The 26,790-nt window shown below is 39.4% G+C and overlaps 1 protein-coding gene across 2 annotated transcripts; it reads right to left on the bottom strand.

Moving 5' to 3' along the window:
- Positions 1–1,468: 1,468 nt before the first annotated feature.
- MRPS14 (mitochondrial ribosomal protein S14) lies at positions 1,469–24,841 on the bottom strand. Of its 2 annotated transcripts, none has more exons than XM_079935399.1 (3): positions 24,768–24,841; positions 10,801–10,959; positions 1,469–5,313 (listed from the first exon to the last, which is right to left on the bottom strand). In XM_079935399.1, the coding sequence occupies exons 1-3, from the start codon at positions 24,810–24,812 to the stop codon at positions 5,131–5,133; spliced, it is 387 nt and encodes a 128-aa protein (XP_079791525.1). In that variant the 5' UTR covers positions 24,813–24,841; the 3' UTR covers positions 1,469–5,130. The 2 variants fall into 2 exon arrangements, with proteins under 2 accessions (XP_079791525.1, XP_079791524.1); XM_079935398.1 differs by lacking the exon at positions 24,768–24,841 and adding an exon at positions 24,181–24,724.
- Positions 24,842–26,790: the final 1,949 nt, after the last annotated feature.

The following is a 26,790-nucleotide window of genomic DNA, read 5'->3' as shown; positions in this document are numbered from 1 at the left end:
ACGTGGAGGCTAAACAGTATGCTACTGAAAAACCAATGGATCACTGAAGAATTTAAAGAGATGAAGAATTCAGAAAATACCTAGAGACAAATGAAAATGAAAACATGATGATCCAAACCCCATGCAGTAAAAGCAGTAAAAGCAGTTCTAAGAGGGAAGTTTATAGTGATACAAGCTTACCTCAGGAAACAAGAAAAATCTCAAACAGCCTAACCTTACATCTAAAGCAACTAGATAAAGAAGAACAAGCAAAACCCAGAGTCAGTAGAAGAAAAGAAATCATAAAGATCATAGCAGAAAAAATGAAATAGAGATGAAAAAAAGAATAGAAGAGCCCAATGAAACTAAAAGCTGGTTCTTTGAAAAGATAAACAAAATTGATAAACCCTTAGCTAGACTCATCAAGAAAAAAGAGGGCCCAAATCAAAGAAATTAGAAATGAAAAAGGAGAAATTACAACCAACACCACAGAAATACAAAAGACCATAAGAGACTACTATAAGCAACTATAAAACGGACACTGCCAGCTATAAAATGCCAATAAAAAGGACAACCTAGATGAATGGATAAAGAAGATGTGATACATATATATATACACACATACACACACACACACACACACACACACACATATACACACAATGGAATACTACTCAGCCATAAAAAATGAATAATACCATTTGCAGCAACATGGATGGACCTACGCTTTATCATACTAAGTGAAGTCAGAGAAAGACAAATATCATATGATATCATTTATATGTGGAATCTCAAAAAAAATGATACAAATGAAATTATATACAAAACAGAAATAGACCCACAGACATAGAAAACCACTTACAGTTACCAAAGGGGAAAGGGCGGAGGGAGGGATAAGTTAGGAGTTTGGAATTAACATACACACACTACTATATATAAAATAGATAACCAAAAAGGATTTACTGTATAGCACAGAGAATTATACTCACTTTATAATAACTTATAGGGGGGCTTCCCTGGTGGCGCAGTGGTTGAGAGTCCACCTGCTGATGCAGGGGACATGGGTTCGTGCCCCCGTCTGCGAAGATCCCACATACCGCGGAGCGGCTGGGCCTGTGAGCCATGGCTGCTGAGCCTGTGCGTCCGGAGCCTGTGCTCCGCAACGGGAGAGGCCACGACAGTGAGAGGCCCGTGTATCGCAAAAAAAAAAAAAAAAAAAAAACTTATAAGGGAAAAAAATCTGAAAAAAAATAGATATATATGTATGTATAGCTGAATCACATTGATGTACACCTGAAACTAACACAACACTGTAAATCAACTATACTTCAATAAAACATTTAATTATAATAAAAATAAAATAAAATAATGACAATAACTTAGGAATAAACCTAACCAAGGAGGTGAAATACTTACATGCTGACAACAATAAAACACTGATAGAGGATATTGAAGATGACTCAAAGAAACAGAAAGATATGCCATGTTGTTGGATTGGAAGAATTAATATAGTTAAAATGGCCATACTACCGAAAGCAATCTATGTATTTAATGTGATCAATATACCTATGACATTTTTCACAGAAGTAGAACAAATAATCCTGAAATTTATATGGAACAACAAAAGACCCAGAATTGCCAATGCAATCCTGAGGAAAAAGAACAAAGCTGGAGGCATAACCCTCCCAGAATTCAGACAATACTACAAAGCTACACTAAGTAAAATAGCATGGTACTGGCACAAAAACAGACATATGGATCAATGGAACAGAATAGAAAGCCCAGAAATAAGCCCACACACCTGCAGTCAATTAATCTCCGACAAAGGAGGCAAGACTATACAGTGGAGAAAAAAGTCTCTTCAGCAAGTGGTGTTGGGAAAGCTGGACAGTCATATATAAATCCATGAAGTTGGAACACTCCCTCACACCATACACAAAAATAAACTGAAAATACAAGATATGACAAGATAAACACAAGATATGGCACCATAAAACTCCTCGAAGAGAACACAGGCAAACACATTCTCTGACATAAATTGTAGCAATGTTTTCTTAGGTCAGTCTCCCAAGGTAACAGAAATAAAAGCAGAAATAAACAAATGGGACCCAGTTAAGCTTATATGCTTTTGGACAGCAAAGGACACCATAAACAAAACAAAAAGACAACCTACAGACTAGGAGAAAATATTCACAAACGATGCAACTGACAAAGGCTTAATTTCCAAAATATACCAACAGCTCATACAACTCAATAGTAAAACAACAGACAACGCAATTAAAAATGGACAGAAGGCCTGAATAGACATCTTTCCAAAGAAGACATACAGATGAACAACAGGCACACGAAAAGATGCTCAACATTGCTAGTAATTAGAGAAATGCAAGTCAAAACTACAATGAGGTATCACCTCACACCAGTCAGAATGGCCATCATCAAAGTCTACACATAAATGCTGGAGAGGGTGTGGAGAAAAGAGAACCCTCCTATATTGCTGGTGGGAACGTAAATTGGTGCAGCCACTATGGACAACAGTATAGAGGTTCCTTAAAAAACTAAAAATAGAGTTGCCATATGATCCCACTCCTGGGCATATATCCAGAAAAGACAAAAATTCGAAAAGATACATGCACCCCAACGTTCACAGTAGCACTATTTACAACATCCAGATGTGGTCTCTACCATCACCTACGAAAAGAGGGACCCTTGAAAAAAATGTCTGAGGCAGGAAATATACAAGGTAAGCCTGGGTTATCTTATGCTAGAAAGCAAGGAACTATCAAAAGTCCTGTATGAAGTCAAAGTGTATCAAGTCAACAAGATACAGGACCCAAGAGTGGAAGGATTAATTTGAACATCAAAATAATGTCTGGAGTAGACTGAAACATTAAATACACAGGAAATCTACAAGCTCATTGTAGTGAAAAGTCATTTGTTTCCTTTGGAAGTTGCTAGAGCACCAACTCACTCTAAAAACTGATAGAGAATCATGCATTTATCTGGTCTTTAAGAAATGTATTTCAGGAAGATAAATTGTTAAGTTCCTTACAGAAAAATTCCACCTAATGAAGAAAAAGTGATGGAATTTAGACAATCACCATTAATTGAAGTACAGGTCAGGGTAACATACACCAGTGAAATGCTAAAATCATTAGGTGACAGGTTAATAAATGGTGAACTTCAAATGCAGGGATCAGGCTGACCCCACCTGAATCCACTGATAAATCATCACTAAAGTTGGACAACCAGATATGTGCCTTCTGATGTGAAGGGACAGAGTACACAGCACACTTGAGAAAATTCATTCCTAAAATACTGAACCTGAATCTAGTCAAGCCTCTGGATGTAACTTCCACTTTATAGGGATAGAGGACTAAGTTAAAGGACACATAAAGAAGCAAACAGCCATATGTTGACGTCCTACAGGATAAATGACCTGGCTCCTTCAACAAATGAATGATATGAAGAAAAAAGGGAGGAGTAGGAGATGGCAATCAAAACAAATATGTGGATAATGCTTGGACACTGATTCAAACAAAGGAAAAGGTAGGTTATCAATGATATGCCAGAAACCAGCAACTTTCATGCTCTAGCTATGATTTGATTAATACTGGTTACTAGTTGAGATGTTAGCTAGAGCATTTCAGTTAGTAAGTCGTAATACAAATTTAGGAAATACGAATCCAAGGTATATCATAATTCCCTCTCATGACCTCACCTGGTTTCCAGACTTGACTTTCCCATCGGGATGACACTTGCATCTCAAACATTGTACAACTGAAATCTGAACTCAGGTACGTATCTTCTGTTTCCCCCAAACCCATTCTTTTATCCCCCAAATTATTTTGGAGTTGCCTTCTACCATCTATATAGTAGCCCTTACCAGGAACCCAGAAAGTTCTTTACCAATTAAATATAATCAGTTTCTAAGTGTTGCCCAATTTTCCTTCCTAAACAACACTTTAAAAATTTGTCCTCATCTACTTTGCTAATACCACTACCTTAGATCAGGCCCTAGTCTTCCTGAACAATTAAGACATCCTCCTAGCTGCTTATCTTGCTTGTAGTCTTTTCCTCTCATGGCCGTCTACCACACAGCTGTCATTTGACTGTAGAGCAAACTATCATGTCGTTCCTTTGCTTAAAACTCTCCAACAGCTGGTATTTACGACCTTTGTCGTGTGCTGCTTAGTTCTGATACACTGAAGTGACTGCAGTTTCACTGTTTGATGCCTTAGCGCCTTTGCTTCCACTGTTCCCTTTGCAAACAACCTCATCCCTTGCCTCCTGATTTAAATTCAGGTGTCAGCTCCAGGAATACCTTCCAGATTGGTGTTAGGTAGGTGCATCCATACCACCCTGTGTACATTTTATCACTGGGCTGATGACACTACTGAGTTACTGCATGAGACAACACTTTACTACCTTTACTTATTTCTGTTACAGATGAAATAAATATGAATATAGAGAATATATACCATTCTAGCAAAACTCATCCTCTTTGGACAGATTTTCAGGGCTTAAAGGACATATTTTGTTCTAAGGGCTCTTGAAGATGGAAAAAGAAAACAATTAGTGGTTCTGTTTTTGTTCAGCCATCACACAAAGAAGTTGAGCATTAGTTAGATAATCCAGAGCATCAGCTTTACTTTCCAATGTATTGTCTAACAATCAACTAAGAGTAAAGTGAGCTGTGCAGGTCAGGGTAGCCATCCCAGGATTAAAAACTGCCATAGATGAGCACTGACATGCATGTCAATGAGTTGAATTAACAAGAAGATAATTCTGCTGTATGAAATAATGCTCTTAAAGTACAGGAACACTTACCTGTTGCTAAAAGATTAATAAACATGATGGAAAAGACAACTATACAGACCATATTTCCACAGAAATATTTTTTATTACTCTACTCTTCACACTATGCTTGGGAACAGTAATTTATTAAGTCCAGGAGAAAAGATAATTCACTGACAGAATGAAACTTCCAAATTTTTTCATTTAAAATTTATAAGTAATTTAACTATAGATAGCATCAGGTAGAGAAGACCTTTATTCTGGACCCCCATAAAAACTAGGTTTTTGTCTATTAGAGAAGTCTCTTCTTGCCAGAACTGGTTTTCCTGTAAGCTCAGTAGGTTCTGGAGCTGATTATTACCACATTGCTCGCTGCACCCCAGACAGTTGCCCATGGTCGGCTAAGTGACGGAAGACGATACGACTAAGCCTCCAGCGCCGCTTTACACCTCGTGGACGGGATGTCATAACACACCGATTTCTGATTCTAACAGGACAGCTATCCCGGGGAAGGGCAGCAATTTCTTCATCAGCCACTTCCTAAGGGAAGTCACAACATTATTTACACAGATCACATGCATTTATTTATTCTAGATGATTAGTTAATGCTCAGAGGAAGAGAACGAAGGGCTAGATTCATTAATGTAGCCAAGTTTGGCAAAAGAACCCTGGACACCATAGTGAAATTTAAGCTCTGAGTAGAAACAAAAAGATCAGAAAAATGACAGAAATGTTTGACATACAATGTAATTTTTCAAAATTTAATTGAAACAACGTAGATACACAAGAATCCACAAACCATAAGTGTAAAGCTCAACAAGTTTTCACAAACAGAACGTAGCTGTGTAACCAGCAACTAGATTAAGAAAAATTACCCGCACCCCAAGCCTTCCCTCTGCCTCCTTTCAGTCACTGACCTCCTGGCTAAGAGATAACCTGGTTACTAACACCACAGATGAATTTTTCTTGTTTTGATTTTATATAAATGTAACCATGGAGTATAATAAAAACCATTCTTTTTTATTCATTTCTGTTTGGCTTCTTTCACTCAATAAAATGCTTGTGAGAGTCTTCATACTGGTGCATGTGTTGTAAGTTGTTCATTCTCATTGGTGCTAACTTTTATTGTGTGAATATGCCATAATTCATTTATCCATTGTACAGCTGATGGACATCCGGGTAGTTTCTAGTTTTGAGCTATTACAAATAGAGCTGCTACAGACATTCTCATTTCTCTTTTGGAAAATGTATGAATGCATTTCTGTTGTCTCCCCAAACGATTTTTTCCCAGCTTTCCTGAGATATAATTGACATATAACACTGTATAAGTTTAAGGTGTACAATGTGATATTTTGATGCATGTATATACTGTGAAAAATAATTACCGCAATAAGGTTAGTTAACACCTCCATCACCCCACATAATTACTTTCTTGTGTGCGTGAGAACACTTAAGATTTACTCTTTTAGCAACTTTCAAGTATATAATATGGTATTGTTAACTGTAGTCACCATGTTGTACTTATTCAACCCCAGGACTTATTCACCTTAAAACTGGAGGTCTGTACCCTTTGGCCAACATCTCCCCATTTTCCCCAGTCCCCAGTCTCTGGTAACCACCATTCTACTCTGTTTCTATGAATTTGTTATTTTAGATTCCACATATAAGAGAGATCATACAGTATTTGTCTTTTTCTGACTTACTTCACTTAGCATAATGCCCTCAAGGTACATCCACATTATTGCAAAGGGCAGGATTTCCTTCTATTTTATGGCTAAATAGTATCGTACTCTGTGCCTGTGTATGAATCACACTGAGTGTCACATTCATCTGTTGATGGACATTCAAGTGGTTTCCATGTCTTGGCTATTGTGAATAATGCTGGAGTGAACATAGGGGTGCAGATATCACTTCTATTTCTATCTAGTGATTTCATTTCCTTCAGATTTATACTGAGAAATGGAATTCCTGGATCATACATGGTAGTTCTATTTTTAACTTTTTGAGGAACCTCCATACTGTTTTCCATAGTGGCTGCACCAATTTACATTCCCGCCAACAGTGCACAAGGGTTCTCTTTTCCACATCCTCACCAAAACTTATCTCTTGTCTTTTGGATAGTAGCCATTCTGACAGGTGTGAGGTGATAGCTCTTTGTGTTTTCATTTGCATTTCCCTGATAAGTGATGTTGAGCATCTTTTCATGTACCTGTTGGCCATTTTTATGTCTTTTTTAGAAAAATGTCTATTCAGGTTCTCTGCCCATTTTTTAATCAAAAAAAATTTGGGGGGCTACTGAGTTGTATGACTTCCTTACATTTTCAGGGTATTAACCCCTTATGAAGTACATGACTTGCAAATATTTTCTCCCATTTTGTAGGGTGCCTTTTCATGTTGTTGTTTCTTTTAGTGTGATGTAGTCTACTTGCTTATTTTTGCTTTTATTGCTCGCACCTTTGGTGTCACACCTAAAGAATCACTGCAAAGACAAATGGCAAAGAACTTTTTTACCCTTTGTTTTCTTCTAGCAGTTTTACACTTTCAGATCTGTCCTTTAAGTCTTTAACTCATTTCAATTTAATTTTTGTGAGTGCGGTAAGATAGGGGTCCAATTTCATTCTTTCACATGCGAATATCCAGTCTCCCCAACACCATTTATGGAGAAACTATCCAATACCCACTGAGTATTTTTGGCTACCTTGTCAAATATTTGTTGACTATGTATCTGTGGCTTCATTTCTGGGTGTCTGTTTTTATGCCAATACCATACAATTTTGAATATTATAGCTTTTAAATCAGGAAATGTGATACCTCCAGCTTTTTTTTTTTTGCTTTTCTTTCTCGGGATTGCTTTGACTATTCGAGGGTCTTTTGTAGTTCCATACAAATTTTAAGATTATTTTTTCTATTTTTGCTTCTTCAATTTCTTTCATCAGTGCATATAGTTTTCAGTGTACAAATCTTTCACCTTCTTAATTTCTAGGTTTAGTTTTGACGCTATTGTAAATGGGATTGTTTTATTTCTTTTTCAGATAGTTTGTCAGTGTATAGAAACACAACTAAATTTTGTAGGTTGATTTGGTAACCTGCAACTTTACTCAATTTATGGATTAGTTCTAACAGTTTCTTGGTGGAGTCTTCAGGGTTTTCTATATATAATATCATGTTGTCTGCAAATAGAGAGAGTTTTACTTCTTCCTTCCTGATTAGATGCCTTCTATCTCTGTTTCTTGCCTGATAGCTCTGGCTAGGCTTTCTAGTACTCTGTTGAACAGAAGTGGCAAGAGTAGACATCCTTGTCTTGCTCCTGATCTTAGAGGAAAAACTGTTGAATTTGGTTTCCTAGTATTTTGTTGAGAATTTTTACATCTCTATTCATCAGGGATACTGACCTGTAGTTTTCTTCTTGTAGTGTCCTGATCTGGCTTTGGTATCAGGGCAATGCTGGGCTCATAAAATGACTTTGGGAATGCTTCCCTCTTCTTCAATTTTTTGGAAGAGTTTGAGAAGGATTGGCATTAATTCCCCTTTAAATGTTTGGTAGAATTCACTCATGAAGGCACAGTCCTGGGCTTTTTTTAGTAGGTTTCTGATTACTGATTCAATCTCCTTACTCATTATTGGTCACTGCAGATTTTCTAGTTCTTCATGATTCAGTCTTGATAGGTTATGTGTTTCTAGGAATTTATCCATTTCTTCTAGGCTAGCCAATTTGTTGGCATACAATTGCTCTTATCAGTCTCTTATGATTCTCTGTATTTATTTGGTATCAGTTGTAATGTTTCCTCTTTCATTGCTGATTTTATTGGAGTCTTCTGTCTTCTTTACTAGGTTAGCCAAGCTAAAGGCTCATCAATTTTATCTTTTCAAAAAACCAGCTCTTAGTTTCACAGATCTTTAATTTTTCCGGTTTCTATTTTCATTAATTTCTGCTCTGATCTTTGTTTCTGCTAACTTTGGGCTTACCTGTTCTTCTTTTTCTAGTTCCTTGAGGTGTAAGTTAGGTTATTTCCCATAAGATTTTTGAATCATAAAAGTCTGAAACCTCTGGACTGAACATCAAGTAGGAGGAAAATGTGGTTTGAGGTGAAGTTGAAGAAGAAGGAAGGGCAGGAGCCCTCAGAACCTTGACACCTACGGTAAAGACTCTGACGGCTGGAGATGCAAAGACGAGTGATCAAGTGAGACTTACATTTTTAAAAGATCATTTGCAACGTAGGGAAATAAATATGGTAAGGGCAAAAATGGTTCAGGGGAGAAAAACAGAGATTACTGCAGTAGTTAGCACTAAGGTTTTGTCAGTACAGATTTAGTCTTATGTATGTGGTTGAAGTATGTGTATTATTGTGCGTGTGTGTGCATGTGTATGTGTGTATGTGTGTGTGTATGTGTGTGATTGACCCTGTACTAGACTATGATGGAAGCAAAATAATTACTCTAACATATTAGAAGTACATAAATGAGAAAATGTATATGAAAGCCACTAAATTTATATCAACTATTAAGCATTAAGAGTAGTTCCTGATCTCCAAAAGCTTATGCATGTGCTATTAAGAAATACTATTAAGAAAAAAAAAAGAAATACTGAGAGAATTATATAAAACAACATGATTAAGTCAATGAATGGTAGACAGTAAATGCTATGGAGACAGGAGACATGATTGAGCTGGCAGAATGAAGTAAAGTTTCATGGAGACAGAACTTGAAGAATACCTACAAATTGTTTACATATGTGTGAATGTAAAGATTTAAGGCAGTGTACAAATGAGGAAATTGGGCAAAGGGAAAATGAAACAAAAGAGCATTCTGTGAGAGCCTGTAAGTATGTTAGCACTGGGGCATAAATTTGACTTGTAAGCTAGTTGGCAGGCAACATAGTGCCATGATCACTTCCCATGATTCATAGAGTCTCTGCAGAGCTATTGCTGGTTCTCATACCACAGACTCTTCTGGGGATCTTCATACATTTGTTCTCCACAACATCTTAAGCTGAGCTTCTCAGGAGCCACTTCTTATTACTCGCTAAATATAGGCAAGTAGCTTAATGTCACTACAGTAAAAGTCATAACAGAATGGTCCAGGGCACTCAGTTTTCTGCTTATCTGGCTTAATTTAGACAAGATTTAAAAAGAATCCACAGTAATGAGGGGCCTGTATATTATTCTCCAAATTTATATAAATGAAATATTATTTACTCTGAGCTTTTGATAAGTTTAATGGCTTTGAATTTGAGTTATACTCTCTGATAAGACTCTTTTTTTTTTTTTTTTTTTTTTTTTTTTGCGGTACACGGGCCTCTCACTGTTGTGGCCTCTCCTGTTGCGGAGCACAGGCTCCGGACACGCAGGCTCAGCGGCCATGGCTCACGGGGTCCAGCCGCTCCGCGGCATGTGGGATCTTCCCAGACCGGGGCATGAACCCGTGTCCCCTGCATCGGCAGATGGACTCTCAACCACTGCGCCACCAGGGAAGTCCCTGATAAGACTCTTGAATGCAGGTATTTTATGTCACCAGTTAGGCAGGACTTATGATTCAGGGAATCAAACAGAGTTGACATTCTCTTACTCAAGTTAGAGTGTGACAAGAAAGTAAACCTAAATGGAAGGCCACCACATGGGCACAGGAATTCGGAGAGGCAGGCTTAGGGATGGCCCTGGATAAGGAATGGTGTAGGCCATGTGCTGGGCACCTGGCCCCACGCATTGGCAAAGACTCCCAATGCCTTGAGAGGTGAATGATTGGGATGATTGGAGAAATAACTATCCAATTTCTGTGTGGTTACCATGCATCAGTACTTTCTAAGCATCACCTAATGAAATGGTTAAAGAGCTAGTTAAGAATGAATAGTTCTTTTTTAATTTGAAACTCATCAAAATCAGTTACAAGGGTATTTGTTTACGTTGATTGAAAAAAATCTGATTACATTCTCCAGAAAGTATATTGATACTAAGTCACAACAAACTGTATTAAAAGTGATCTGATTTGATTTAATGATTTTATGGTAGATACTCATCTTACTTAGCTAACCTGAAGGTCTTTTGGCAGAATGGTATTCTTCCTGAGAGAATTGATCCGAAGCCTCTCATCTGCATACTCATAGGCCATTTTTCTTCTCTTCACATCACGCAACATTTTCCAATCTACATAGTAACTTCGAACTTGGCCTGAAGCTGATGAAGGAACCACCTAAGAGACAGAGACAAGGAACAAGTGAAGAACAGTCAGACCCAGACTCTGGCAGTTTCTCCATCCTGTGATCCTCTTTTAGTCACTATTTATGACCTTTTATCCCCCAAGTAATTATGGATAACTTTAATAATTTAAAATAATAGACTTCTTAATTCAGAACAAATAACTTTTATGGACATACATTAAGCCAAAATGGTGGTAATTAATACAATGCTAATAATGTGGGTTGGAAAGTGAAAAATTTTCTGAGATTTTTTATATAATTCTGTTTTACCTTTACTTAGGTTAATAAATATATGGTTCAAAAGTCAAAAAAGTATAGAAAGGGGGAGGAGGCCAAGATGGTGGAGTAGAGAGACATGGAGCTCACCTGCTCCCACAAATACACCGAAGATACATCTACACGTGGAACAATCCATACATGCTACCTACTGAAAGCCTGAGGAAGATCTCAGACAACCAAAGCTGCAAGAAAGATTTCCACAAAACCATGTAGGATGAAGGGAAAAGGGAGAAGAGGAATTGGGATGGGACCTGCACCCTTGGGAGGGAGCTGTGAAAGACGAAAGGTTCCCTCACCCTGGGGGCCTCCTTCACTGGCTGGGAGGTCTGCTGGGACAGCTAGGGAGCTTCAGAGGCTCAAAAGCAGAGTGCAGGAGCTGGTCTGCTGCCCCACAGGGTAGAGAGACCAGCACAGACGGTCTTTGCCACATTGCCACACTTTCCAGTCTGAGGTGCACCTGCTGGCGTGCATAGTGATTGGGTGTTGAAACTCAGTAGACAGACCTGGGGAGATGACTCGGTTTGGCTGTGTGAAGACAGCCCAAAGGGCCTGGAGTGTGGCCTGAGCCACAACTGGGGGTGTGCACAGGATGGAGCATGAGGCTGCCGTAGGAGCCCCACTGTCAACATGGGAAGGGAGGGGCATGAGTCCCCTATAGCAGCCTCACTATCAGCATGCTCACAGCAGGGCACAGCTCCAACTGCAGTGGGTTTTGCAAACTTTGTGGGCACACACACATGGAGGCGGCACTGAATACTGAGGTGATCACTGGCACTCCTGCTTTAGGTGTGGGGCTGCAGCTCCAGAGGACTTTCTCGCCCATGGTTTTGTGAGGGTTTCTCACCCATACCTAACCTCCAAGCCGATTCCAAGCACTCCTGCAGCAGATGCAGCCCCCGAGGGCAGTGCCAGCAACAGTGATCTTTGTGGGTGTGCACACCAGATGGCAGGCAGTGTCACAGAGTTGCACATCACAGCAAACAGCTCCTGGGGAGGAACGCACAGGGGCTCCTTTCCCAGAGGGAGTGTTCTAGTCCTGCCTACCTCACATTGAAGCTTAGAATCGGATCTAGGGGCTTCCACTCCAACAAACGGGGAGCAGACTCTACCCCTGACAGGGTTGTTAACAATCACAGAGAAAAGAGGAGGTCCTGCCCAACATCCAGTGCAGGCTCCAGTCAACACAATATCAAACACACCACCTATATCAAGAAGACAAGGGCCAGTACACCCTGAGGAAAGACACAGCAAGCCAAAAACAGCCCTCGCACCAAAAATACTGGACTCATACAGTCTACACAGGGTCACTCACAGATAAAAACAGCCCTTCAAAACCACAGTAGACAACTGTTTTCCCTAAATTCAGAGTAAGAGGGACTTCCCTGCTGGCACAGTGGTTAACAATATGCCTGCCAATGCAGGGGATACAGGTTCAAGCCCTGGTCTGGGAAGATCCCACATGCCACGGAGCAACTAAGCCTGTGTGCCAAAACTACTGAGACTGTGCTCTAGAGCCCGTGAGCCACAACTACTGAGCCTGTGTGCCACAACTACTGAAGCCTGTGCACCTAGAGCCCGTGCTCCGCAACAAGAGAAGCCACTGCAATGAGAAGCCCATGCATCGCAATGAAGAGTAGCCCCACTTGCTGCAACTAAGAAAGCCCACATGCAACGAAGACCCAACGCAGCCAAAAATAGAATATAAATAAATAAATTTAATACTTAAAAAAATAAATTCAGAATAAGAGAAATATAAGTAAAATGAAAAAGCATAAGAATTACTCCCAATTAAAAGAACAGGTGAAATCCCCTGAAAGAACAAGCAATGAAACAGACCTCTCCAGTCTACATGACTCCAAGTCCAAAAAGGAAGTAATAAAAATGCTGAAGGGAGAGCAGCCAAGATGGCAGAGGACCCTAAGCACACCTCCTCTCACGAGCACACGAAAATCAGAACAATCTGCAGAACCATTGTTAAAAAGGACTGAAACTTAGCAGAAAAGATTCTCTACATCTAAATACATAAAGATGGAACCACAATGAGATGGGCACACTCATGATATAATCAAATCCCATACCCCCAGGCGTGCTTCCCACAAACTAGAGAATAATTATATTGCACAGGTTCTTCCAAAGAAGTGAGAGTTCTGAGCCTGTCAGACTCCACTCCCAGCCCAGGGGTCTGACATGGGGAAGAGGAGCCCCCAGAGCATTTGGCTTTGAAGGCCAGTGGGGCTTGATTGCAAGAGTTCCACAGGAATGGGGGAAATAGAGACTTCACTCTCAAAGTGCGCACACAAAATCTCACATGCGCCGGACCAAGGGCAAAAGCAGTAATCTGACAGAAGCCTGGGCCAGACCTACCTGCTGGTCTTGGAGGGTCTCCTGGGGAGGTGGCTGTGGCCCACCCTGGGGACACAGACTCTGGTGCCTGATGTATCAGGGAGCATTCATCTGCATGTGTGAGTTCTTGTGGAGGCTGACATTTTGGCACAAAGACCTGGCCCCACCCATCCATAGGCTCAAGTACTGTGAGGCAAACGATACAATGGGCAGGGACACAGTCAAACCCATCAGCAGACAGGCTACCTAAAGACTTCCTGAGCTCACAGCCTCCTCTAGATATGTCCCTAGACATGGTCCTGTCCATCAGAGGACCAAGACCCAGTTCTACCCACCAGGGGACAGGCACCAGCCCCTCCCACCAAGAAGCCTGCACAAGCCTCTACACCAGGCTCACCTACCAGGGGACAGTCACTAGAAGCACGAAAACTACAGTTCTGCAGCCTGCAGACTGAGTCCACAAACACAGGCCAGACACTACCCTGGGACCAGCTGGCCCCTGATCCTTGAGGGATGAGAGGGGAGTGCACTGCTGGGACACAAATGACGTTTCCTACAGAGGGCCAGTTTTCCAAGGTGGAGGACCGAAACCAACCTACCACATACATAAAAACACAAATAGCAATTTACATAAAATGAGGCAACAGAGGAATATGTTTCACACGAATAAACAAGATAAAACCCCAGAAGAACAACTAAGTCACGTGGAGATAGGCAATCCACCCAAGAAAGAGTTCAGAGTAATGATTGTAAAGACGATCAAAGAACTTGGGAGGAGAATAGATGCACAGAGCAAGAAATCAGAAGTTTTTAAAAAAGAATTAGAAAATATAAGAACATAAAGAACTAAAAATACAATAACTGATATAAAAAATACACTAGAAGGAATCTACAGTAGACTAAATGATTCAGAAGGACGGATCAGTGAGCTGGAAGACAGAGGTAGTGGAAATCACTGCCACTAAACAGAAAGAAGAAAAAAGAATGAAATGAAATGAGGACAGCTTAAGAAACCTCTGGGATAACATCAAGCACACTAATACTGGCATTTTAGGGATCCCAGAAGGAGGGAGAAAGGGTGGTCTTGGAAAATAAATGAACAGATAATAGCTGAAAACTGCCCTAACCTGGGGAAGGAAACAGTCACCCAAGTACAGGAAGTGCAGAGAGTCCCATACAGGATTAACCCACAGAGGAATACACCACAATGCATTGTAAGAAAGATGACAAAAGTTAAATATAAAGAGAGACTATTAAAAGCAACAAGGGAAAAGCAACAAATAACACACAAGGGAACTCTGATAAGGCTATCAGCTGATTTTTCAGCAGAAACTACAGGCTAAAAGGGAGTGGCATGATATACTTAAAGTGATAAAAGAGAAAAACCTACAACCAAGAATACTCTACCCAGCAAGGCTCTCATTCAGATTTCATGGAGAAATCAGAAGCTTTACACACAAGCAAGAGCTAGAAGAATTCAGCACCACCAAACCAGCTTTACAGCACCTGCTAAAGGAACTTCATCAGGCGGAAATGAAAAGGCCACAACTAGAAGCAAGCAAATTACAAAATGGAAAAGCTCATTGATAAAGGCAAACATACAATAAAGGTAGAAAATCATCCATGCACAAAGCTAGTAGGGAGGTTAAAAGACTAAAGTAGTAAAATCATTTGTAACCATTGTAAGCAGTTAAGCGATACACAAAACAATCAGATGTAAAATGTAAAATCAAAAACAGTAACAGTGGGCTTCCCTGGTGGCGCAGTGGTTGAGAGTCCGCCTGCCACCGCAGGGGACACGGGTTCGTGCCCCGGTCTGGGAAGATCCCACATGTCGCGGAGTGGCTGGGCCTGTGAGCCATGGCCGCTGAGCCTGCGCGTCCGGAGCCTGTGCTCCACAACGGGAGAGGCCACAACAGTGAGAGGCCACAACAGTGAGAGGCCCGCGTACCGCAAAAAACAACCCAAAAAACCAAAAAACAGTAATAGTGAGGAAAGGAGACTACAAATGCAGTGAGTGTAGCTAAAATGCATTAGAAATTAAGAGATGGGCAACTTGAAACAAGCATGCATAAATATAGACTCCTATACAAAAACCTCATGGTAACTGCAAAACAAAAATCTATGATAGATAGACACAAAAAAGAAAAAGGAATCCAAACATACCACTAAAAATAGTCATCAAATCACAACACAGGAGAACAGGAGGAAAAAGGGCAAAAAAAGACCTACAAAAACAAATCCAAAGCAATTAACAAAATAGTAATAGGAACATACATATTGATAATTACCTTAAATGTAAACAGACCAAATGCTCCAACCAAAAGACACAGACTGACTGAATGGATACAAAAACAGGACCAGTATATTTGCTGCCTACAAGAGACACACTTCAGATCTAAAGACGCATACACACTGAAAGTGAGGGAATGGAAGAAGATACTCCATGCAAATGCAAATCAAAAGAAAGTCAGAACAGCAATATTTATATCAGACAAAATAGACTTTAAAAAAAAGACTGTTACAAGAGACAAAGAAAGACACTACATAATGATCAAAGGATCAATACAAGAATATATAATAATTTTAGTGGGGGACTTTAACACCCCACTTACATCAATGGACAGATCATCCAGACAGAAAATCAATAAGGAAACACAGGCCTTAAATGACACATTAGACCAGATAGACTTAATTGATATTTATAGAGCATTCCATCTGAAAGCAGCAGAATACAAATTCTTTTCAAGGGCACATGGAACATTCTCCAGGACAGATCACATGCTGAGCAACAAAGCAAACCCTGGTAAATTTAAGAAAACTGAAATCATATCACGCATCTTTTCTGACCACAACACTATGAGGATAGAATTCGACTACAAGAAAAAGACTGCAAAAACACAAACACATGGAGGTTAAACAATATGCTACTAAACAATCAATGGATCACTGAATAAGTCAAAGAGGAAATCAAAAAATACGTGGAGACAAATGAAAATGAAAACACAACAATCCAAAATCTATGGGACACAGCAAAAGCAGTTCTTAGAGGGAAGTTTAGAGATGCAAGGAAACAAGAAAAATCTCAAATAAACAGCCTAACCTTACACCTAAAGCAACTAGAGAAAGAAGAACAAAACCCAAAGTTAGTAGAAGGAAAGAAATCATAAAGATCAGAGCAGAAATGAAATAGAGACTAAAAAAATAGGAATGACGATGAAACTAAAAGCTAGTTCTTTGAAAAGATAAACAAAATTGATAAGCCTTTACCAGACTCATCAAGAAAAAAAAGCGAGCAGTCCCAAATCAATAAAATAGAAATAGAGAAGTTACAACTGCCACCACAGAAATACAAAGAATCATAAGAGACTACTTTGAGCAACTATATGCCAATAAAATGGACAACCTAGAAGAAATGGACAAATTCTTAGAAAGGTACAATCTTGCAAGACTGAACCAGGAAGAAATAGAAAATATGAACAGACCAATTATAAGTAGTGAAATTGGGCTGGTAATTTAAAAACTCCCAACAAGCCAAAGTCCAGGACCAGATGGCTTCACAGGTGAATTCTACCGAACATTTAGAGAAGAGTTAATAACTATCCTTGTGAAACTATTCCCAAAAATGGCAGAGGAAGGAACACTTCTGAACTCATTCTATGATACCACCATCACCCTGATACCAAAACTAGACAAAGAACCCACACAAAAAAAGAAAAGTACAGGCCAATATCACTGATGAAGATAGATTCAAAAATCCTCAACTAAATATTATCAAACCAAATCCAACGATAGGTTAAAAGGATCATATACCATGATCAAGTGGGATTTATCCCAGAGATGCAAGAATTTTTCAATACCTGCAGATCAATCAGTGTGATACACCACATTAACAATGAAGAATAAAAAGCATATGATTATCTCAATAGTTGCAGAAAAAGCTTTTGATAAAATTCAACATCCATTTATGATAAAAACTCTCCAGAAAGTGGGCACAGAGGGAACCTACCTTAACATAATAAATGCCATATATTACAAACCCACAGCTAACATCATACTCAATGGTGAAAAGCTGAAAGCATTTCCTCTAAGATCAGGAACAAGACAAGGATGGCCACTCGTGCCACTTTTATTCAACATAGTTCTGGAAGTCCTAGCCACAGCAATCAGAGACAAAAAGAAATTAAAGGAATCCAAAATGGAAAAGAAGAAATAAAACTGTTGCTGTTTTCAGATGACACTATACACAGAAAATCCTAAAGACGCCACAAGAAAGCTACTAGAGCTCGTCAAAGAATTTGATAAAGTTGTAGGATACAAAATTAATACACAGAAATCTGTTGCATTTCTATACACAAACAATGGAATATCAGAATGAGAAATTGAGGAAACAATTTATATTGTTATATTAACAATATAAACAACTTATATTATTAACAATAATATAAACAATTTTTTTATTTAGAGAATACTTTATTAGTTTCTGTAATCAAACCCATGTAGATAAGACTTTACATATTTAATACAGTGTGCTACCCCTGTACAAATGGAAAAAATTATGTTTAACGTTTCTAGACCAATATGGCTGTTGATTTCTGTACAATGCCAACCCAACATGGTACAACTGGGATACTTCTCCAAAGTTGACAGCACAGTTAAAGTTTCCCATCAAAAGAATAAACTACCTATGAATAAACCTACCTAAGGAGGCAAAAAACCTGTACTGCAAAAACTGAGAGACACTGAACATGGCACAAACAGATGGAAAGATATACCATGTTCTTGGGTTGGAAGAATCAATATTGTTAAAATGACCACACTACCCAAGGCAATCTACAGATTCAGTGCAATCCAATGGCAATAGATTAGATAGAAATCAACCACAAGAAAAAGACAAGCGTAATCTAAAGGCATATCAAATTACCAATGGCATTTTTCACAGAACTAGAACAATGTTTAAATTTATATGGAAACAGAAAAGACCCCAAAAAGCCTAAACAATCTTGAGAAAGAAGAATGGTACTGGAGGAATCACCTTTCTTGACTTCAGACAATACTACAAAGTTAGAGAAATCAATACAGTATGGTAGTGGAACAAAAACAGACACATAGATTAATGGAACAGGATAGAAAGCCTAGAAATAAACCCACACACCTATGGTCAATTAATATATGACAAAGGAGGCAAGAATAGACAATGGAGAAAAGACAGTCTCTTCATTAAAAGGTCCTGGAAGAACTGTACAGTTATATGCAAAAGAATGAAATTTGAACACAATAGATAAAAATAAAGTCAAAATGGATTAAAGACCTAAATGTAAGACTAGATACTATAAAACTCCTAGAAGAAAACATAGGCAGAACACTCTTTGACATAAATTGCAACAATATGTTTTTGGATCCACCTTCTAGCAAAATGGAATAAAAATAAACAAATGGGACCCAGTTAAACTAAGCTGTTGCACAGCAAAGGAAATCATAAAGAAAACAAAAAGAAAACCAACCAACTAGGAGAAAATATTTGCAAACAATACTTCTGACAAGGGATTAATTTCCAAAATATACAAACAGCTCACACAGCTTAATATAAAAAAAAAAATCAAAAAATGGACAGAAGACCTAAATAGTCCTAAATAGACATTTCTCCAAAGAAGACATACAGATGGCCAACAAGCATATGAAAAGATGCTCAATATTGCTAATTATTAGAGAAATGCAAATCAAAACTAAAATGAGGTATCACTTCACACAGGTCAGAATGGACACCATCAGAAAGTCTACAAATAACAAATGCTGGAGAGGTTGTGAGAAAAGGGAACCCTCCTACACTTTGGTGGGAATGTAAATTGGTGCTGCCACTATGGGAAACAGTATGGAGGTTCCTCAAGAAACTGAAAATAGAGTTACCATATGATCTTGCAATCCCAGTCCTGGGCATATATCTGGAAAAAAACTTTAATTAGAAAAGATACACGAAGACCAATGTTCATAGCAGCACTATTTACAACAGCCAAGACATGGAAGCAACCTAAGTGTCCATCAATAGGTGAATGGATAAAGAAGATGAAATATTACTCAGCCATAAAAAAGAAATAATGCCATTTGCAGCAACATGGATGGACCCAGAGATTATCATACTAAGTGAAGCAAGTCAGAGAAAGACAAATATAACTTATATGTGGAATCTAAAAAATAGTACAAATGAACTTATTTACAAATCAGAAACAGACTCACAGACACGGAAAACAAACTTATGGTTACCAAAAGGGATAACAGGACGGGAGGAAGGAGAGGTAGATAAATCAGGAATATAGGATTAACAGATACACATTAGCATATATAAAACAGATAAACAAGGATTTACAGTATAGCACAGGGAAATATATTCGATCTTATAATAACCTATAATGGAAAAGAATTGAAAAAAATATATAAAACACACCAAATATAACCAAATCACTTTGCTGAAATCAACTATAGTTCAATAAAAAAATGAAATTTTAAAAAAGTATAGACATACAGTGGATTCACCCTCCCACCTCGTCCCTCACCAGCCAAGTGACCACACCCCCACCTCCAGAGGTATCCAGTTACTAGTTTCTTGTGCAGCCTTCCAGAGATTTTTGTCTATAAAATACATGTACACACGCCCACTCCCATGTTTCTTCCCCTACCCCCTTTTTTCACATTTAACAATACATCTTGGAGATCTTTCCATATCCATATGCCAAAAAGCTTCCACATTGTTTTAGGTCACATAATATTCCACTATATGGATGTGACCAGGTTCAGGAGACACTACCTCAAAATATGGCTCCTTTGGCATACTGACTATTTCAAGCAAATGGAATTTGAGAAACAGCAGGTGCAAGAAGGGCTTTCCGACCTTCCCCTGAAACAGGTCATAAGACCCTTATGTGAGAGGTGCCCTCCCTATAGCCAGGGCATGAAAGAAGCATCTTTATGTCTGAAGCCTGAGGGACACTGAGAAGAATCTGAATAACAGGCCTTGCTAAGTTTCCCTTAGTTTTCTACACTTAGCCCATACCTTTTGTCTTATCAAATTTCCCCATGACTTTCCAGGCTTCATCAAACCTAGCACAAAACTACTCAGGTTTAACTTCTTTGGGTCTTCATTTCCCTATGAAACTTCCTGTGTCGGGTAAAACTTACAAATTTGTATGATTTTCTCTTGTTACAAGGGCCCCAGCTGAGAACTTAGAAGAAGATAAAGCAGTTACTTTTTCCTCCCCACAGATGCATCATGATTTATTATCCTGTGACCTACTGGTGGACAGCTAGACCATACCTCACCAGTTATCATTATAAACAATGCTGCAATGAATAATGTCTTATGTAAATCATTTCATATATATTTCTATGTATCAGTAGGATAAATTCTTGGAAGCAGAACTGCTGGGTCAAAGCATTATTTCAAAATTATAATTTGAAATTATCATTGACCTAATATTTCTTAGCATGAGTTGTCCAGTAATAAAATAGTAGGCTCCTCATTGTCACATGTTTACATGGTGCGAGTTTACAATTCTGACTGACAGTACAGGCAGAGAGAGTATAGGCCACTAGAAACTCTAGTCTCCCCCAAACCAGAGCAAATATTATATGTTCGTTAAATTGCAGCTATAGAAAATAATGATGGTCTCTTATAACTGCTGTTTTAGAAACAAATATATGTACAGCATTATACAGAATATAAAGCTGAAAATGAGAATAGTAGATTAGAAAGAAAACGTTTTTTCAATCTATTAACAAAAGATAAACTGAGCATCTTCAATGCTTCAAAGTCTCATGGGGAAATACAACAACTCTAAAATCTGCTTTTTGGAAATAAGACAGCATGAAGGAAATTTCAATATCGATTTGACACGACTGAGTCAAATGAACACGTGGTCACTGTGGCTGGAAATGAGCATCATGGAAAGGAAGGAAGAGAAGGTTAAGTTTTTCCAAACCAAAAGAGGAAATGAACAAGATATAGTGGTAAGGTCTGAGGAGATCATTTTGGCTGAGAGAAACAATTCACATTAAGGGTCAATGCAAGGTTTGTTTTTATCTATGACATTGAAAGTTAAAGAGAATTAGAAAACAAAATTAAACATTTTTCCCCTCAATTCTTTTCCAGACTATTCCTAATCAACATCCTCTCTACCATCTCCTAACAGGTTTCTATTTATTTAAGAAAACAAAACAAAACACCTTTCATTCTTTTTCCACAACTTTCTTTCTGACTATAAAAGCAATACACTTTTAAAATAAACATTTATTGGTCTATTATAGTAATTTCTTCTGTAAATAGTGTATGTCCTTTGCCCACATTTCTATTGTCAGTATTTTCTTACCAGTTGATAACAGTGCTTTATATATTAAGATTGCATTGTTCTGTACTTATCCTATCCTGCCCCTCTCTCTCACCGCTCTTCACCTCCTAAAACTCTTCCACTGGGCCCTCTTCAACTCATGGTCTACCATCGCCGAAATTTTCTAAATCCTCAATTCCTTAACATCTCCTTCAGATATTTGCTCTAGAGAATCTTGAATCCCAGATAGTTTCCCCGTAGCTCTTTTTTTCTCTCACGAGTGGGAGAAAGCTTCCTGGCTCTTTGCTGCAGCTTCCAGACTGTCTCTCCTTCCTGAAAGTAAGCTTTGGCTCTTGTGCCATTGGGTTGTACTCCCACCACAGGTCACCACTGCAGTCATCTACCACAGCCCCCACCATTCCCTTTTGTTTTTCACTCACTGTAAATGCTGGCTCACTGTCGCTCTCTCCAATATTCTTCCTGTCTTAATTCCTGGTGATCTCAACACACATGAAATTACACTGTCATCTCTCCATTCCTCGAACTCTTTTCCTCCAGTGATTTTTGTCCTCCACTCTTCTTTACCTATTCACTTCCATGCCCTAGGTCTTTTATTACCAGTAGGTGCAAGCCCTCCATTGTCTCAGCTGTGTGTATCTCATTCTCTATCACTTCTTTCTAGCTTGCTCCTTCTAACACCTCATAACAGCTCCTCTGAGACTTTTAATCCATTGTTCCTACCAGCTCTTCACTGGCTCTCAGCTTTTGATTTCCTATCTCCCGCTTACCCAGCCTGAATTCCATGGTCCGTAAATACAATGTCATCTTTCAGACACCCTCAACTCCCTGGTCCCTCTCTCACTTCACTGTACTGGCTCTAATTCTTGCCACTATTCTTCCGATCTACTCTTGACTATTTCACACCATCTTTCCTCAAATCTCTGACACCTGCTCCCACATCCCCACATTTAGCTGATGACTTCAATTTCTCTTTAATTACGAAATTAAAAGCACCTGTAATCAGATATAGAGAACAGACTTCTGGCTGCCAAGGGGGAGGGACAGATGAGGGTTTGGGATTAGCAGATGCAAACTATTATATAGAATGGATAAACAAAAAGGTCCTACTGAATAACACAGGGAACTATATTCAATATCCTATAATAAACCATAATGGAAAAGAATATGAAAAAAAATATGTATAACTGAATCACTTTGCTGTACAGCAGAAATTAACACAACATTGCAAATCAACTATACTTCAATTAAAATAAATTTTTAAAAAAGCATCTGTAGTCACATGTACTACATTCCATCCTGTTATTAAAGATCTGCTCTGTCCAATACAGTAGCCACTAACCACACACAGCTAGTGAGTTTGAAATATAACGAGAGAAACGTAATTCCTAATTTTATTTAATTTTAATTAATTAAAAAATGTAAACGGAAGCAAGATAAACATTAACTTTAGTGTTTTGGTAGGACTACATTTTCCGTTTAAAAAATAAATTTATTTTTTAAAATTTATTTTTGGCTGCATTGGGTCTTCCTTGTGGTGGCTTCTCTTGTTGCAGAGCACAGGCTCTAGGTGCCCAGGCTTCAGGAGTCGTGGCTCGCGCGCTCTAGAGCACAGGCTCAATAGTTGTGGTGCATGGGCTTAGTTGCTCTGCGGCATGTGGGATCTTCCCGGACCAGGGCTCGAACCCATGTCCCCTACATTGGCAGGCAGATTCTTAACCACTGCACCACCAGGGAAGCTCCTACATTTTCCATTTTAATGGTGGAAAATTTAGCATCCAAGCTAAGATGTGCTTTAAGTATAAAATACAAACCTGATTTTGAAGATCTAGTATGAAAAAAAGAATGTAAATACCTCATACATCACGTTTATAAGACTACATATTGAAATAATATTTTTGACATACCTAGTTAAATAAAATATTTTAATAAAATTAATTTCATCTTTTTACTTTTTTTAATGTGGCCACTTAGAAACTTTTAAGTTACATATGTGGTTGGCATTTTATTTCTACTGGACAACGCTATTACAGATTAACTGTGTTCCTAAGACCAAACAATTGAACACAAAACTCAACATCTCTTGCCTACACAGCGGTACAGCTCCAGCAATTCTTCCCTCTCCTACATCATCCATTTTCCCCACTTTACAGAACCTTTCCCTTTAACACAAAAACATGCAGTTACTTCTGTCACGTTAAAAAAAAAAAAACACATAACACCCACTCTTAACCCACCTCCTCTGCAGTTACTGACCCATTTTTCTGCTCCCCTTTGCGGCAAAGAGTTTTCAAAGGCTTGTCTATATTCGTAGTCTCCAATTTCTTTCCTCCTATTCTGTCGTGAACGCTTTCGCCCCCACCACGCCATCGAAACGGCTAAGATCGAGGTCCCAACAATTTCCACTCTGCTAAACCCAACAAGCAATTCTCAGCTCGTCTTTTAATTGACTTTGAGCAGAGAGTTGCCCACTCCCTGCTCCTGGAGTGCTTCCGGGCCACCACGCTCTCCTCCCTCGCTCTGCTTCTTTCAAGTCTCCTTTGCTGGGCTCTCTTAACATTGAAGGCTCTGGGGCCTCATTCCTCGGACACCTTCTCTCCCCACCTACACTCCTTATCTGTCAATCTGTAGCTTTCAACGCCAGTCAGCTCTAAGCTTACGAATATCAAATTTACATCTGCAGCTCGGCCCTCCCCTGAAGCAGGCCGGAGGAGGGAAGTGGGCAGAGCGAAAACCCTGAGACGAGTCTGCACTGGGCGCTACAGCTGGCATAATAGTGGGGGACCCGTGGGTTTGGGGGTTCAGAGGAGAGGGGGAGGAGGGTATAAGGGCGTGGCGCAGACCTGCCGGACTGTCCGCAGCAGAGAGCCGAGCGTGGAGGCCGCCATGTTGTCCGCCGCAAATGTCAAACTGCTGCAACTTTATTAACGCTGCCGGATACAGCGAGGACACGAGGGGCGGGACCTGGGCCGCAGGGGGCGGGGCGGCAGGCGGGTCTTTAGCGTATAGGAAGGAGGGCGTAGTTAATTGGATGTACGTTCTCGCGGTATTCAACGGAATATGGGCAAATTAACTATCTGGGAGCGGAGCTGTGATACTGATATTCGAGTCTGACGGTCATTGTTTGTTCCTCGTTTCCTGAGCGCTTTACACACCCTCTTAAATTACCTTCGTCCCCACCCAGCTCCTTTTCCACCCTCCCTTACCTACCAGTTCATTGTTACTAATTTCTCTTTCCCCAAATTCTTCTCGCTCAACCTACTTCTCCTGTATCCATTAATTTAGGATGCTACTTGCCAGAAACCTACAAGTATGGACAGCTCCTCCTTCTCTGTCCTCCTTCCTGTGTGAATTTTGCAAATCTCTCCTCTCTGCTATAAAGATAGTGCTCATGTTGAGAATGGCAATGCTATACTTCCCATTTATATGTCTAGGGTTTAAAAAATATATATGTTTAAAAATATGTATATTGTGTATTGGAGCTTTAGGTGAAAAGCGCTTAAAATATTTTTTTTTCGGGGGCGGGGCTGGGGCCGGAAGCATTGCCATTTAAAAATTGCTGAAAGGGTACTTTCAGTTCATCTTCATAGCAAATGTCCTTGGTCTGGAATGAACCTTTTGTGGGACTCCTTTACTTTGTGTAGATGTAAGGCAAGTACCACCCACCTACCACCCTGGTAGAAGAGTATCAAGGAGTATATATTAGCTTGGCAAAGACCTGTATTTTAGATGTGCTGATTGATGAAGTGAGGAGATTCCCCTGTGTGCTATTTGCATCTACATTATTGGACAGGAGTCTTCTGGGAAGGGAAGCTGAGTGCAGACTCCTTTCTTTAGAGAGAGATTCAAGTGTACTGGAACATGTGTAATGAACTGGGGAGGGACTGATTGAGGCCAGCTGGCAGGAAGGGACAGCATAAGCCCCTGTCATGGTAGAATCAGAAAATTCCTGAACCAGTGTCAGGCAGGCATCTAGTCCTAATTCTAGCCCATGTAATACCTCTGCACAGTTGAGGGTTATCTTCTGCAGTTGTATTCTATTACAAGTTAATCACTAAAGGGATGTTACCTATAAGTTTAAATTATATGTAATGGTGCATTTCTGGGAACCCTGCCTCCTAGATAATAAGCATTAAGCTAAAATACCTTTATTTAGCTCACGGGAAACATCCTGACCAGGCCCACCTGTGAATGGCTGCAGGAAGGAAGCAATTAACTCGTCCCCTCCGGAGTCTGGCCAGAACCAAGACTTTACCCCCTTCCCTTTTAGTATAAAAGAAGCCTGAATTCTAACTCTGGGAAGGCGGTTCTTCAAGAGACTAGTCCACCATTGTCTCTGTCTGCCAGCTTTCCAAATAAAGTCACTATTCCTTGTCCCAACAACTTGTCTCTTGATTTATTGGCCTGTCGTGTGGTGGGCAGTACGAGCTTAGACTCAGTAACACAACTAGCTCACGAAGTAGGTGAGTCAGCTTTATACACAGCAGCCTTTTGTTTTCTTTCTGTAAGACTAGTTCTGAAAGCATCTTTAAACAGCATTGTAACTTAAAAAAAATTGTGGTAAAATATACATAACATAAAATTTACCATCTTAACCATTTTAAGTGTACAGTTCAGTGGCACTAAGTACAGTCACGCTGTTGTGCAACCATCACCACCATCAATCTCCAGAACATCTTTATCTTCTCAACTGAAACTCTGTACCCATTAATCAGTAAGTTCCCCTTCCGCCTGCATCCCAGCCCCTGGCAACCACCATTCTGCTTTCTGTCTGTATGAATTTTTCTACTCTCTCTATATCTTACATAAGTGGAATCATACACTTGTTCTTTTGTGTCTGGCTTCTTTCACTTAACATCTTCAAGG

Source organism: Stenella coeruleoalba (assembly GCF_951394435.1).
Source record: "Stenella coeruleoalba genome assembly, chromosome: 1".
Classification (NCBI taxonomy): domain Eukaryota; kingdom Metazoa; phylum Chordata; class Mammalia; order Artiodactyla; family Delphinidae; genus Stenella; species Stenella coeruleoalba.
Note: the sequence above shows the minus strand (reverse complement) of the source record. Positions and strands in the feature narration are given on the sequence as shown.

Coding starts and splice junctions, on each gene's coding strand:
- MRPS14 (XM_079935398.1), bottom strand. CDS start 24,294: ATGGCGTGGTGGGGGCGAAAGCGTTCACGACAGAATAGGAGGAAAGAA. Junction 10,960..24,180: donor AAAGGGGAGCAGAAAAATGG/GTCAGTAACTGC, acceptor TCTGTCTCTTAG/GTGGTTCCTTCATCAGCTTC. Junction 5,314..10,800: donor TTCTGCCAAAAGACCTTCAG/GTTAGCTAAGTA, acceptor GACTTCCCTTAG/GAAGTGGCTGATGAAGAAAT.